Source organism: Galeopterus variegatus, unplaced genomic scaffold (assembly GCF_000696425.1).
Source record: "Galeopterus variegatus unplaced genomic scaffold, G_variegatus-3.0.2 Scaffold7624, whole genome shotgun sequence".
Lineage (NCBI taxonomy): Eukaryota > Metazoa > Chordata > Mammalia > Dermoptera > Cynocephalidae > Galeopterus > Galeopterus variegatus.
Window position 1 is genome coordinate 138,883 of NW_007733735.1, and position 13,490 is coordinate 152,372.

At 52.5% G+C, this 13,490-nt stretch overlaps 1 protein-coding gene across 1 annotated transcript in view; it reads right to left on the reverse strand.

Moving 5' to 3' along the window:
* Positions 1-8,232, reverse strand: part of KRT82 (keratin 82) — a 12,044-nt gene extending 3,812 nt beyond the window's left edge. Inside the window, exons 1-5 of the mRNA XM_008592153.1 lie at positions 7,713-8,232; positions 5,697-5,905; positions 3,261-3,321; positions 2,527-2,622; positions 1,981-2,145 (exon numbers count right to left, since the gene is read on the reverse strand). Of these exons, the coding sequence (XP_008590375.1) occupies positions 1,981-2,145; positions 2,527-2,622; positions 3,261-3,321; positions 5,697-5,905; positions 7,713-8,117 (936 nt within the window). The 5' untranslated portion in view covers positions 8,118-8,232. The remainder of the gene's footprint in view (positions 1-1,980; positions 2,146-2,526; positions 2,623-3,260; positions 3,322-5,696; positions 5,906-7,712) is intronic.
* Between the last annotated feature and the right edge of the window lie 5,258 nt (positions 8,233-13,490).

Here is a 13,490-nt window from a genome sequence, read left to right on the forward strand (position 1 = left end):
AAAAGTTTTTTTTTTTTTTTTTTTTTTTTTTTTTTTTAAAGATGACCGGTAAGGGGATCTTAACCCTTGACTTGGTGTTGTCAGCACCACGCTCTCCCAAGTGAGCTAACCGGCCATCCCTATATGGGATCCGAACCCTTGGCCTTGGTGTTATCAGCACCACACTCTCCTGAGTGAGCCATGGGTCAGCCCCAGGAAAGCTCTTTAAACTGGGAAATGACTCTGTTGGCATGTTTCTTTTTACCCTCTGTTCTCTTTCTTCCTGCCTGGCATGAGCATGTGAGATCGGAGGCATTGTAGCCCTCTTGGGACGTGAGGCAACCATGAGGATGAAACGTGTTGAAGATGGCAGAATGGAAAGCTAGAAGGATCCTGGGTCTCTTATGGTGTCATAAGCCCCCACATCATCCTGGGCAGCCTGTTTTTGTACCTCAAGTTAGCTGAGAAAAAATAAAAACTGAATTTGTTTTACCTATTGTGTTCTTTTAAATTTCTGATCCTCATAGCTAAATACAATCCTTAACTAATGGAATTGTCTTTATGGTTCTGACTTAGGAGGATGGGAAAACGAGGTTGTATTCCCTGAGCCCACCTGACTGGTGGGTGGTCCAGGGGCAACCAGAGGAGGGGCCAGCTGGGGTGAAACCTGGCTGTGGATGTGCCACAGACTGTCACCAGGAGCTGACTCCAGGCCAGTGTTTGGTACTTCTGATCACTACAGATCTCTAGAAAATAGGCTGAGGGTCACTCGGGGTGTTCCTGGGCATTAGTACCCATTGCCTTCAGAAAAAAGGCCAAAATACTTAGCACAGCTGTGCAGATGTGCTGCAGTCCAGCCCCAGCTTCCTCTCCAGCCCCATCTCCTTCCTGCACACCACAAGCCAGGCACCTCACACTCTAGCTCTGCGTGTGCCTGTGCTCCTCAATCTGGCACACTCTTCCCCTCTTGTCCCCTCTTCTCCATGAGTTCAAATCTTACTTGTCCCTCAAGATCAGATCAAATGACAATGGCTCTGCCTTTCTGGATACAACGTGTTGCTTCTGTCATCAAGCTCCCTTAGCCTGCTGCTCGACCTTAGCAATCAGGCTACCTTGCATTTGGGTTTGGTTGGTTACACTTTTCTCTCCCTGTGGACTGTCATCTCCTCGAGGATGGGGTGGTCTGATTCTTAGTATCCTCTTCGTGTCACACCCCTCAATAAGGCCACCCTACTCTGGCCACCCACTTAAAACCACACTCCTACGACACCTCCTGCCCCTTACCCTGATTTATTTTCTCCATCTAACATATATCCACTGTACTCATTGGTCTTATTACATGTGTGCCTCCGCCTCTAGAATGAAAAGGACGTGAAGGCAGGGATTGCTGTCTGTTGTGTTCCCTGCTGGTCTCCAGCTGCTGGAGCTGTGCTTGGCACAGAATGGATGCTCAGAAACAGTGGTTGAAGGAGTGAACCGTGCACACACGCATGGTGACTTTCACAGGCAGGGCAGCTGAGATGATAACATTTGTTACATCAAATTGCCCTCAGGGACTTCCCCTGCCTTCCCAGCAAACCCCTAATTACGAAGTCTGGGCCACCTTAATCACTGTTTCTGCCCCACCATTAGTAACCACCCCATGTCATCAGCCTCCTCCCATGCCTTGAAGCTCAGAGCCCTCTTTCCCATCATCACCAATTGGTATTTATTGAACGCTGCTTGGAGGAGCACTTCCGGTGAGTCTGCCAGTAAATAACACTGGGCACCCTGGCGCACCCTGGGACCCTGTGGGGTCCCTCCCACATGCTCTGCAGGGACCCGGCCTGGGGCCTGGCAGAAACCACAGGTGCTGTGTTTATGGGGTTCCCTGCTGCTGAGGTGTGGCATGGCCCTCATTAGCTCCTCGCCCACTTTCTGGGGCAGAGAGTGTCTGGGGGTCCTCCCCTCCTCCCCCTCTTCCCTCTCATTCTCCTTCCGTCCCCTGTCCCCGGGCCTCACCCGACACTGGTACCAGGCCTCTGCTTCGGCTTTGCTGCGGCTGGCAATGTCATCATACTGAGCCTTGATCTCAGCAATGATGCCATTCACGTCCAGCTCCCGGCTGTTGTCCATCTTCACAATGACTGAGGTCTCAGAGATCTGAGACTGGAGCAGGCAGACCTCCTGGGGAGGGGCCAGGTGAGAAGGAGTGAGCTCTCTGAGGGTACAGAGGCAGGAAAGGGGGGGCCCTGCTCTGCCTTCCCACTGCAGATTTGCACTGGACTCTGCTCTAGCTGCTCTGGGCCTTCAATTGTCAACCCACTCCTTGTCCCTCTAGTTACACAGAGTCCCATGGAGTGTTTTCCCCAGAGGGGCCCGAGAGCCAAAAAGTTGAACAACATGACTTCTGGGAGGGAGACTCACTGCCTGAGAACCATCCCTCCCACGCTGATGTCTTCACAGCTTGCCCTGAAATGTACCCACTGGAGAGATGCTCCCCTGCCCCATCGCTCACTGGGAACTGGCCCCTGACCAACCACCTGGGGGCAGGGTGGCCACAGGTACCTCCTCATACAGGCCTTTCAGGAAGTCTATCTCCTGGACTAGAGCCTCAGCATTGGTCTCCAGGTCAGCCTTCATCAGGAAGGCTGTGTCCACATCCTGCAGCAGAGCAGTGACAGAACCATGACCCGGGAGCCAGGCCACCTCCCAGGCAAGCTGGTGGCAGGTGTGGGGGCCGTCTTTCTTCACTGAGGCCCGTGTAGAAGTGAAGGGGTGATGAAACGGAGGTGGGAAGGAAAAGTCCCCAGCCCTGGGACCCCATGCCTGGGCTTGGCACCATGATGGGAAAGAATCTGAATGGAGCAGGGTTTAAAGGAGACTTGAATGTGGCTTCTCAGAGCTTACTTTGTGGGGCTTGGGCCTGGAAACACCTGGCTATCTGTCTGAGAAATCACTGAGATCGCTTTCATCTTCGGGGGTTTAAGTCAGAGTTTTTGTTTTGTGTTTGATTTGACGTTAGCCATATCTCCAGCTGCCTGGGCAGGTATAGACATGACCTTACCCAGCTCTGGCCCACATGGGTTGGGAGGTGGAGGCCAGGCTAATCACTGCCCTTTCCCAAGGTGGGGTGTGGGGAGGAGGCTGGCCTTCCTCTTTCCCAGGGTCACCGGGGCTGGCATGGGCATCTGAGGGAAAGAGAACCTTTTGCAGGTTGGGTGGGCAGTGGGCACATTTGGAGACAGTCCGGGGGCCGGGTGTCCTGAGGCCAGCTGGCCTCCCCGCACGCCCTCCCTCACCTTCTTCAAGGCAACAAACTCATTCTCGGCCCGGGGTCGCAGGGAGAGCTCCTCTTCATATCTGACGGAATGGGCAGGGGAAAATGTGTTAGGCTTACTGAGTCTGGGAAAGGCCTTGGTGTCAGGACTTTGGGGGCAACTCTGCTTGTCACTGAACACCTAGGGTGTCATCAGGTCCAACCCTGTCTGGGCATCCCTAGCTCCTCCACCCACTCAGGACAGATGATTGCTACTTTAGCTTCTCACAGCCACTTCTCAAGTTCACCCCTCCCACTCCCCAGCAGCCTGTTCCTACGATGAGTGATCCTCTGAGAAGTCCTCCTTAAGGCTCCCTTTACTCTCTCTTGCTGCTGAGGAAGCCCACCTCACCCAGCTGTTTCCTCTGGGAAGGTGAAGAAGGTCGTGGTGCTGGCACAGCTTCTTTTCTGCGTTGCTCTGAGAGCTGCTGCGGTCACTGGAATTCCCAGCTGAGCCTGTGCTCCTCCTCCTAGGGAGGGTTCTGAGCCTACCCTACCTGCAGTCCAGGTGCAGAGGCAGCAGTTCCCCGCTTGGCCAGACTCACAGGGACAGCCCAACTGCTTCATACAAGCTCCTTTTGGGAGCCCCTCAGCCCACTCACTGCTCCCAGAAGGCAGAGTGAATCAGAGTCAGGGGTTCAGCCTGGCCAGAATGACTCAGTTTGATGAGTGACATAGATTCATTGAAGGCCTCGCTGTGCTTCCTGATGCCCATTGCTCCTTTTTCCAACAGCACTGGCACTGGGCTCTGGAGCCTACTGCCCTGGTTTGAATCCTGGCTCTATCATGTGGCCGAGGTTGGTGAGTGATTTGGCTTCTCTGTGCCTTGTCACCTAAAGTTTCATCTTCCGTAGAATGAGGATGACCCTGGGCCTGCCTCATGGGGCTGTTGTGAGTTAATATATCATGTAAGTTGATACCTGCAAAGCACCAGGACAGTGCCTGGCAAGGAGTAAGTACCGTGTGTCTGCTATTGTTAAAATACCAGTTTGTTCTCAACTTTCTGTTGGCCTACTTTTAAAAGCCAAAGTTCCCATCTTGAGCTGAAAATCATGTCTCCTAATTTTACCTTGCTGCTTACTCCTCAGGAAATGCATTGCTTCTGCCAAGGAGCTGACTTCCCCCCTCCCAAGCCTCGCCACATCTCACCTGCCACAGACTGCTAAAGTTGTCCCCCTCACTTGGCACACTCTAGCCCTTCATTGTCACCTGCTTCTGTTCCTTCCCCATTTCCAGGGTCTACTCTGGACTCCCCTTTTAGAAGAAGCTGTTGAAATGAAAGTTATGCTTCAAGGCCCTGGGCAAATGGCACCTCCTCCAGGAAGCCTTCCTAGGCTCTTTCTGCTCTCTCCCTCCCTTGGGATTTCCCTCCCCTTCTGCTGTGTACCACATTGTAGCTGTCCACATGTATGCACAGGGGGTCTGTGCAGCCTGGACTGGGGCATCTTGAGGGAAGAGCCAGCCTTTTCCCTCTCTATAGCACCCACACTTCCCAGCACAGTGTCTAGCATGAGTAGGCATGTGGTTGACATCGCAGCATGGGTGTCTCCAACGTGACTCCCCTCCAGTGACCCTTATGAGCTGCTGTTCTCAGTGTATTTGCACTGTTTCTCCTCAATGGAGGTGTGTCTCTCTCAACCCTCCCCCACCAACATGCACTGCTATAGGGCACTGGGCCCAGGATAGACCCACCTGTACCCAGGACCAAAAGGCAATTTATCTGGGCCTCAGCCTCTTTCAGCACTGCATCTACTGGCCTGCAAGCTCTTAACTAACATATGCTTATCAACCACCTACTTCCTGATGTGAATCAGACCCCAGAGGGAGGGCAAGAGTGGCTGGATGGAAAACATAAACCGCAAAAACTGGGAAGTGAGATAGAGGTAGGGAGCTCCTGATATTCTGGGAGCCAGAAGTCAGTGGCAGGGAGAAGGAGAGGAAATGTGGGGTGTGTTAGCCTGCATGGGGTGAGGAGAATTGCTTAGAGGGAGCTTCTTAGGCAGAAGGACAAGTAGGAGCAAAAGCTTGGAGGGAAGAGGCCTGGGGATCTGTTTGGGGAATAGGAAGTAATTCAGGATCTGCAAGGGATTGAAGCAATATGGGCAGAACAGGTAAGTGGTTTGGAGCAGAGACCTGGAGCTTCAGAAATGGCAGGTGAAAGAGCTTGGTTTACAGTGAAAGGGATAACGAGGGCCTTGTTTAGGCAAGGAAGAAGAGAGAGAGATGAAGACAGACGCACAATTTCAGAGCTCACCATGTACCACTTGAATGCTCTGCCTACATTATCCCACTTAATTGTTCTACCACCCAGTGAACTAAGCTTGAGGCTTCCTGTTTTATTGATGGGAAAACTGAGGCCCAGATTTTTTCTGTAGCTTACCCTAGGTCCTCTAATGGGGTGACAGCAGAGCCAACTCACTTTTTCTTGTAGCCCTCCAGCACATCCTGGAGGCTGCAGAGCTCCGACTCTAGCCTCACGCGGTCCCCAGACACACAGTCCAGCTGCTGCCGAAGGGCACAGATGTAGCCCTCAAAGATGGGCTCGATGTTGCTCTGGCAGCACCTCTGCTGCTGCATGAAGTTCCACTTGGTTTCCAGCAGCTTGTTCTTCTGCTCCAGGAACCGGACCTACAGCCAAGAGTGGGATGTCACCAGGCAACGGCAACCTTGACTTGGAGAGGGTAGTGGAATGAGTTGGTGCCCTCTCTCCCAACATACCACTGCCAATATACTGGAATTTGCAAATATTAGGGTCTCTGCATAGACTGGCACCTGGGGGTATGTGTCCTTGTATCTCCCCAGCTTGGGGGAGCTTAGAGGACCCCTGCCTTCCACTCAGGGTTTGCATGTTGTAGTGGGAAGAGTACTGCCCCAAGGGGCCTGGGGCAGATCCACATTCTATCCCTGCCTGCCTGCCTCTCACCAGGCTTGCGACCTTGACCAAGCAATCCCATCCCTTCAAGCCTCATGTTTCTTTCCAAATCTCCTACTTGGGATTGCTTATGGGAAGCACTCTGTAAATCTTTGCACTAGTGTAAGAACGTACGATGCTTGGGAGTTGAGGCTGTCTTTTGCTGCAGCCCAGGGATACTCAGGGAGAAGTTCCGAGCAAGGGTTTTGTCTTAGGACGATAAGCCTTTTCCACTTACTGTACTGCATCCTGCATGGCTGTATCTGAAAAGAGTTCAGGTCATGGTAACAGGGAAAACTGCTGGCCCACCTCCTGCATTTTTGTGGGTTGGAAACTGAGATTAGGAGAAGTTGAGTGAGTTGATCATGGTCACCCAGCTAGTCATTGGCAAAGGGAACGTGGTCTCTAGTCCTTGCCCTGGAATTTTCCATATTATGCATTCTCTCCCAAGAAAGCTGCAGAAGAAGTAATGTTGCCCTACTTCTGGTCAACGGCCACATCAGCAGGAGGCTCCCAGTCTTACAGAAGGTGGTAGGGCTTTGTCGATGATCAGGGCCTTGTTGTTGGAATGAGTTTATAACCAGAACTTAATAAGCTTTAAACATGAAAACAAGTGTGACTAAACAAATGCCTTTTTGAAGAACTTTTGCATATTACCTCCTTTAACTCTCTTACCATCCCTCCTCCCCTTTCCCACTGGGCAGAAGGGTCCCTAGAACTGAGAGGTGACAGCTTATGAAGGGATTCAGGGTAACAGGAGGGGGCCAACACCAGAGCCCCAGTCTCTTAACTTCTGTCCCAGGACTCTTGGCCTTAAACCTCAGGGTCACTAGAAACACTGGCTCAGCCATTGGCATGGGTCCTGACCCCAAGAGCCTTCACGGGGTATGGGGACAGCCCCAGGGGCAGTGGAGGGGTGACAGGCCAGTTCAGTACCTTCTGAAGGCAGCACATCACCCTTCCCTGCAGACTTTCATAGCTGTGGCTCTGGGATTGACAGATGTAAAACTTTTGTGATGGCCACATTGTGTCCCTAGCTCTGACAGCTCCACTTTTTCCTCATCCCAGGCCTAAACCGATGAAAAATTCTGGAGTCACAGTGCCCATTCCTGCCTTCAGGCCCAAGAGTCTTGACCCAGCTCAGGTGGACAAAAGGCAATTTTATTGTAAAAGCCTCATCAGAAAGGGTATTTCTCTGCCTCTTTGGTCATTCCAAGCCTTGCCTTGGAAGTTCCTTTTATAGTCTGACCTCAGGCAACCTTGGTGATTTTGTCAGATAATATTCAGAGGGAGATGACATAAAAATAAATAAATAAAAAGGACTGGGAAGCAGAAACGTTTAGTGCTAAGCCTAACCTAACCAGCTTCCAACGATGAGTGGTTGTGGAATGCGGGAGAGGCCACTAGATAAACCGCGGCTTCTCTATTGTCAGTCTCTTCCTGGTCCGCCTGGACCAGAGCCAGGGGTTCTCTGCAGTGCATCTCATCCTGTGGCCCTGGACCTCCTGGGCCCTACCCTCTTACCTTGTTGATGAAGGATGCAAAGCGGTTATTGAGACACTTGATCTGCTCCTTCTCGTCCCTCTTCACCCTCTGCACGTTCGGGTCGATCTCCAGCTCCAGTGGGATCAGCAGGCTCTCATTGATGGTGACAGGGGTGATGCAGGCAGGAGGCCTGCAGGCAGCCCCCACTCGGTACCCGAAGCCAGGCAGGCCACACCTGGAGGCAACCTGGGGCCTCCCGAAGCCCACATTGCACAGGCTCCGTGAGCCAAGGCAGCCCAGGGGTCGGAGGCCTCCGCTGCCCCCAGGCCGGCATAGTCCCTTGCTCACAGCTTGGTAGGTGACCATCCGGGGCATGACAGCCGAGTAGGAGCTGAAACTCCTATTGCCACATCTGGAGCCCGGCTGGAAGGAGTGGCACGACATGGCAGGAGAGAGAGGCAGAGAGACAGGCCCTGGCGGGAGAGCAGCGGGCAGGAGAGATCAAGGCATGGCTCGGTTTCCCCCCTTTTATCTAGTAGGGAGATGGAGGGCTGAGCTGGGTCAAACCACACATAACCATTAAATTGGGTTTATGAGCTTGGGATATTGGCAGCTGCTAAGTAGCAACGTGGATAATTAGGGTAGCAAAGAGCAAAGAGAAGGGGCCAATGGTCAGTGCTGGTGGGTCCCATAAAAACCCTCTTTGCCCTCCTTCCTTGTTTATGGGGGCGACAAAAAGGGCCAACCAGATAGATCTGTTTGATGTGTCCAGGAAAGGGAGAGTTGGGACTTTATGTCCTTTCATAGGAGGGGCATGATTTATATACCCTGCTTCCCTAGGATGAGAGGGCAAGTTAGATATGCTTAAAGATGCTCTGTCTCACCAAGGCTGTCTCCGTGTTTTTCTGGAGATCCAGGTGCCCTCCGTGGGGTCCTAGGTGATCCTAGATGTTCCCAGGGAGGAAGGGTTTTGGGGCAGGAGAAGCCTTCCTAGAGCAGACTGCAGCTTGCCGCTCCTCAGGCCAGGCAGGGTCCTGGCTCTAGCTCAGCTACTCCCTGACCCACCCGGTGTCCTGAGGGTAGACAGGCTCCAGGCAAAATGCTTCTAGAACCCATTAGTCCACAAGGCTGCAGAGGTCTCGAGAGGAGAGGCCTTGTGCTTGAGGAGAGGGAGGAAAGAATGCTCTCCCCAACACTCTTTGGGCACCCCCAAACCATGACTTCAGTATTAGTTCTGGGGTTCCATGCTGCCATTTCTCTCCCCTTCTTCCCATCCCATCCCGAGCCTCCCTGAGGAGCACAGAGACTGCTCTGGCCTGAGGACATCTCTGGGAACTTGCTGTCTTCAGGAACTTGTCAGGTGGGTGTGGGATTCAGGCTTTCTTCCTGGCACGCAGGTCACAGACACAGCTATTTGGGAATGCCTGAAGCCCCCTCCCCATTCTCTTTCCCCCTCCTCTTCATCAATCCCACGAGTGAAACCTCTGCTGTGGCCAACTGGCCTTTCCCTTCCACACTGAGACTCATTTCCAGGTTAAAATCAGGCCAATAATAATAACAGGAATATTTATTGGGTGTTTGCTACGTGCTGTGACCACCTTAGCCCTTTACATCCATTATCTCATTTAATTCTAGGACAACACCACAATCTAGTTGCTGTTTCGTTGATAAGGAAAGTAGGAAGCTGTGTCCCCAAGTCACCCTTCTTGTCTGTGGCAAGGCTGGGACTCCATGCTGTTCCTTCTGACTTTCTTGTGCCTAGACTAGGGATGGAGAATCCGCTGACAGTGTGCTTTGTGTGGTCTCTGCTCCTCAGCCTTCCCACCTGTAGATTGGGAGACTGGCACTCAAAAGATTTGTGTGCCTCGGAAATTCTCAGTCTAACTGTGACATTTACCACTGTCCCCTTCTTCATAGTCTTGTCTTAGGTCTTACAGTAGTGGGGAGGTGGCAGTGTGGTGAGACACTGTGATGGTGGGAGGCAGAGGTCAGAGTGTGTGTGGGGGGTCTTGTTGCATGTTGTCAGGGGAAGGGGATTCTCTTCTGCCCTGGAGTGAGCATCTCCAAGGTGGGTTCAGGAAATGGTGTTAATGGTGATGCTGCTGCTGAGAGGCCTGACCAGAGAGCAGATTCCCGCTAGCAGGGACGGTGCCATGGTGGGCAGAACCATGACGGCAGCATCCGCCGGAGTACTGTGGACACAGCAGAGCACCCCATCATAACCAGGTGAGAGGACGGTCTCAGTGACCATGTTGGGCTCCCAGGGGCCAAGGACAAGTGATGCGAGCAGAGGGGAGGACAACTCATTGGATTTGTTTTGGGTGGAAGACACGTGTTCCCAGAGCCCACCATTCCCGAGGTCACCCTCTGAGAGTGAGATAGGACATAGACTCAGTCGAGACCTTGAGAGCTCAGTGACATTTTATTGAAGCAATTTCAGGACACAGGTAAGCATAAGGAGCAGGCGGTTCAGAAGGGTCTGGCAGTGTTTCTGAAGCAGGGAACTCTGTCTTCATGTCAGCAGCCTGGCAGATGATATCTGCTTGCCTTTGGGATGCATTTTGGTCTTGAACCCACGGCAGTTGTTTTGAGGACTTACTTTTCAAACTAAATAGGGAAGCACCCCGTGAAGGCCAACCCCCCAAAGAGCCCCGTGCCTATCGCACTCCTCTGCTTCCTGCTGGGGCTGAGCAATGTGTCCCCGCAGAGTGCGGAGAGCACCAGAGGAAGAGCCACCTCTCTCCTCCGACTCTGCCCTCTTGGGCTCTCCCTGTGGGGCCGAGAGTTTGGTTTTCCGACTTAAAGAGCTTTAGGTCTAGCCAGGGCTGGGGGCGGGCAAATCCACAAGGAACAGAGACATTTCAGAGACAGGGAGATAGGAAAAGAAAGTCAGAAGCTCTGCTTGCCTTTGGGATGCATTTTGGTCTTGAACCCACGGCAGTTGTTTTGAGGACTTACAACTTTTCAAACTAAATAGGGAAGCACCCCGTGAAGGCCAACCCCCCAAAGAGCCCTGTGCCTATCGCACTCCTCTGCTTCCTGCTGGGGCTGAGCAATGTGTCCCCGCAGAGTGCAGAGAGCACCAGAGGAAGAGCCACCTCTCTCCTCCCACTCTGCCCTCTTGGGCTCTCCCTGTGGGGCCGAGAGTTTGGTTTTCCGACTTAAAAAGCTTCAGGTCTAGCCAGGGCTGGGGCAGGCAAATCCACAAGGAACAGAGACATTTCAGAGACAGGGAGATAGGAAAAGAAAGTCAGAAGAGAAAGAGCGGGACATGCATGGCCAGATGGGAAGAGTGGGAGAGGGAGAAGAGAGAAAGAAAGGGTAGGAGAGGAAAGAAGGGGGTGGAGAGGGAGGCACCAGGGTGGAGAAGGATTAGCGGAAAAAGAAGTGAGGCTGAAGGCGGAAAGGGCCAGGTGAGAAGGAAAGACAACTTTCCAGAGGAGAGATGTGGCCAGCACAAGGGAAAGAGCAGGAGTCCTGAGCCTGGAGGATGATTTTGCAGGAGGCCTCTCCCAGGGCAATTCTTGACACAGGCTAGTGGATTCTTTCTTTTGGGGTAGCTCTTGTAAGCGTCTGAGCTGGGCCGCCTTCCCTAGACTCTCAGCATCGAGACAACAATTTTTGGTTAGGGACAACAATTCTAACAGTGGATTAAATGAGGCGGTTTGGAAAGAATTTGGCTATGAACTATCATTTAATGCAGCTGATGGTCATGGAGAACTTTTGGGTTCTTGATAAAATTATTCCATTCTAGCATGAGTCATCAAGGGTTGATAGTATTTCGAAGACTGTTAATTTCTCATTCAACTATGCTGGTGGGAGCTGTCAGGGGACATGGATGGGAGCCTGGGCAGGGACAAAGAAGGAGGAGGTGAGGAGGCAGTGCGTGTGGCAGGGTTTGCTCTGAGGGCCCAGTAGGAAAAGCATTCTGTCTGCAGTGACAAACAGTGGGAACTCTGGCCAAGAATGCACTCAACTTCTTTGGGGTGCCACAGTCGATTCTAAGGTCCCCATGAAGGACTGAGCAAGAGGAATCATCTTGTGGTTGTGGCGGGTGTGGGTCAGACAGGAGGAGGAAAACCCTGCTGCAGCCCCTACTCTGGAAGCTACTTAAGGGCAAAGTCCTAGCCCTGGTCTTGGCACAGAGCAGTTGAGTTAGTGTCGGTTGGAATGGATGCCTGTGGACCCTGCAGGGCTCTGAGATCAGGAGCAGGTGGGGTACCTCTGTGGGGACTTGTCTGAAGACANGGGTCTGGCAGTGTTTCTGAAGCAGGGAACTCTGTCTTCATGTCAGCAGCCTGGCAGATGATCTCTGCTTGCCTTTGGGATGCATTTTGGTCTTGAACCCACGGCAGTTGTTTTGAGGACTTACAACTTTTCAAACTAAATAGGGAAGCACCCCGTGAAGGCCAACCCCCCAAAGAGCCCTGTGCCTATCGCACTCCTCTGCTTCCTGCTGGGGCTGAGCAATGTGTCCCCGCAGAGTGCAGAGAGCACCAGAGGAAGAGCCACCTCTCTCCTCCCACTCTGCCCTCTTGGGCTCTCCCTGTGGGGCCGAGAGTTTGGTTTTCCGACTTAAAAAGCTTCAGGTCTAGCCAGGGCTGGGGCAGGCAAATCCACAAGGAACAGAGACATTTCAGAGACAGGGAGATAGGAAAAGAAAGTCAGAAGAGAAAGAGCGGGACATGCATGGCCAGATGGGAAGAGTGGGAGAGGGAGAAGAGAGAAAGAAAGGGTAGGAGAGGAAAGAAGGGGGTGGAGAGGGAGGCACCAGGGTGGAGAAGGATTAGCGGAAAAAGAAGTGAGGCTGAAGGTGGAAAGGGCCAGGTGAGAAGGAAAGACAACTTTCCAGAGGAGAGATGTGGCCAGCACAAGGGAAAGAGCAGGAGTCCTGAGCCTGGAGGATGATTTTGCAGGAGGCCTCTCCCAGGGCAATTCTTGACACAGGCTAGTGGATTCTTTCTTTTGGGGTAGCTCTTGTAAGCGTCTGAGCTGGGCCGCCTTCCCTAGACTCTCAGCATCGAGACAACAATTTTTGGTTAGGGACAACAATTCTAACAGTGGATTAAATGAGGCGGTTTGGAAAGAATTTGGCTATGAACTATCATTTAATGCAGCTGATGGTCATGGAGAACTTTTGGGTTCTTGATAAAATTATTCCATTCTAGCATGAGTCATCAAGGGTTGATAGTATTTTGAAGACTGTTAATTTCTCATTCAACTATGCTGGTGGGAGCTGTCAGGGGACATGGATGGGAGCCTGGGCAGGGACAAAGAAGGAGGAGGTGAGGAGGCAGTGCGTGTGGCAGGGTTTGCTCTGAGGGCCCAGTAGGAAAAGCATTCTGTCTGCAGTGACAAACCGTGGGAATTCTGGCCAAGAATGCACTCAACTTCTTTGGGGTGCCACAGTCGATTCTAAGGTCCCCATGAAGGACTGAGCAAGAGGAATCATCTTGTGGTTGTGGCGGGTGTGGGTCAGACAGGAGGAGGAAAACCCTGCTGCAGCCCCTACTCTGGAAGCTACTTAAGGGCAAAGTCCTAGCCCTGGTCTTGGCACAGAGCAGTTGAGTTAGTGTCTGTTGGAATGGATGCCTGTGGACCCTGCAGGGCTCTGAGATCAGGAGCAGGTGGGGTACCTCTGTGGGGACTTGTCTGGAGGCAAAGAGATGGACAAGGTGACTTTAAAACTCATGGGCCCCTCACTGCTCCTTGTGCCTCCTGATTTTGTGCATGGACTGTCAGCAAAGCATCAGGCCTTGGGGCTGGGGAGCTTGGCAGCCTTAGGGGAGAGGCAGCTGGGGAAGGCAGGCAGGCACT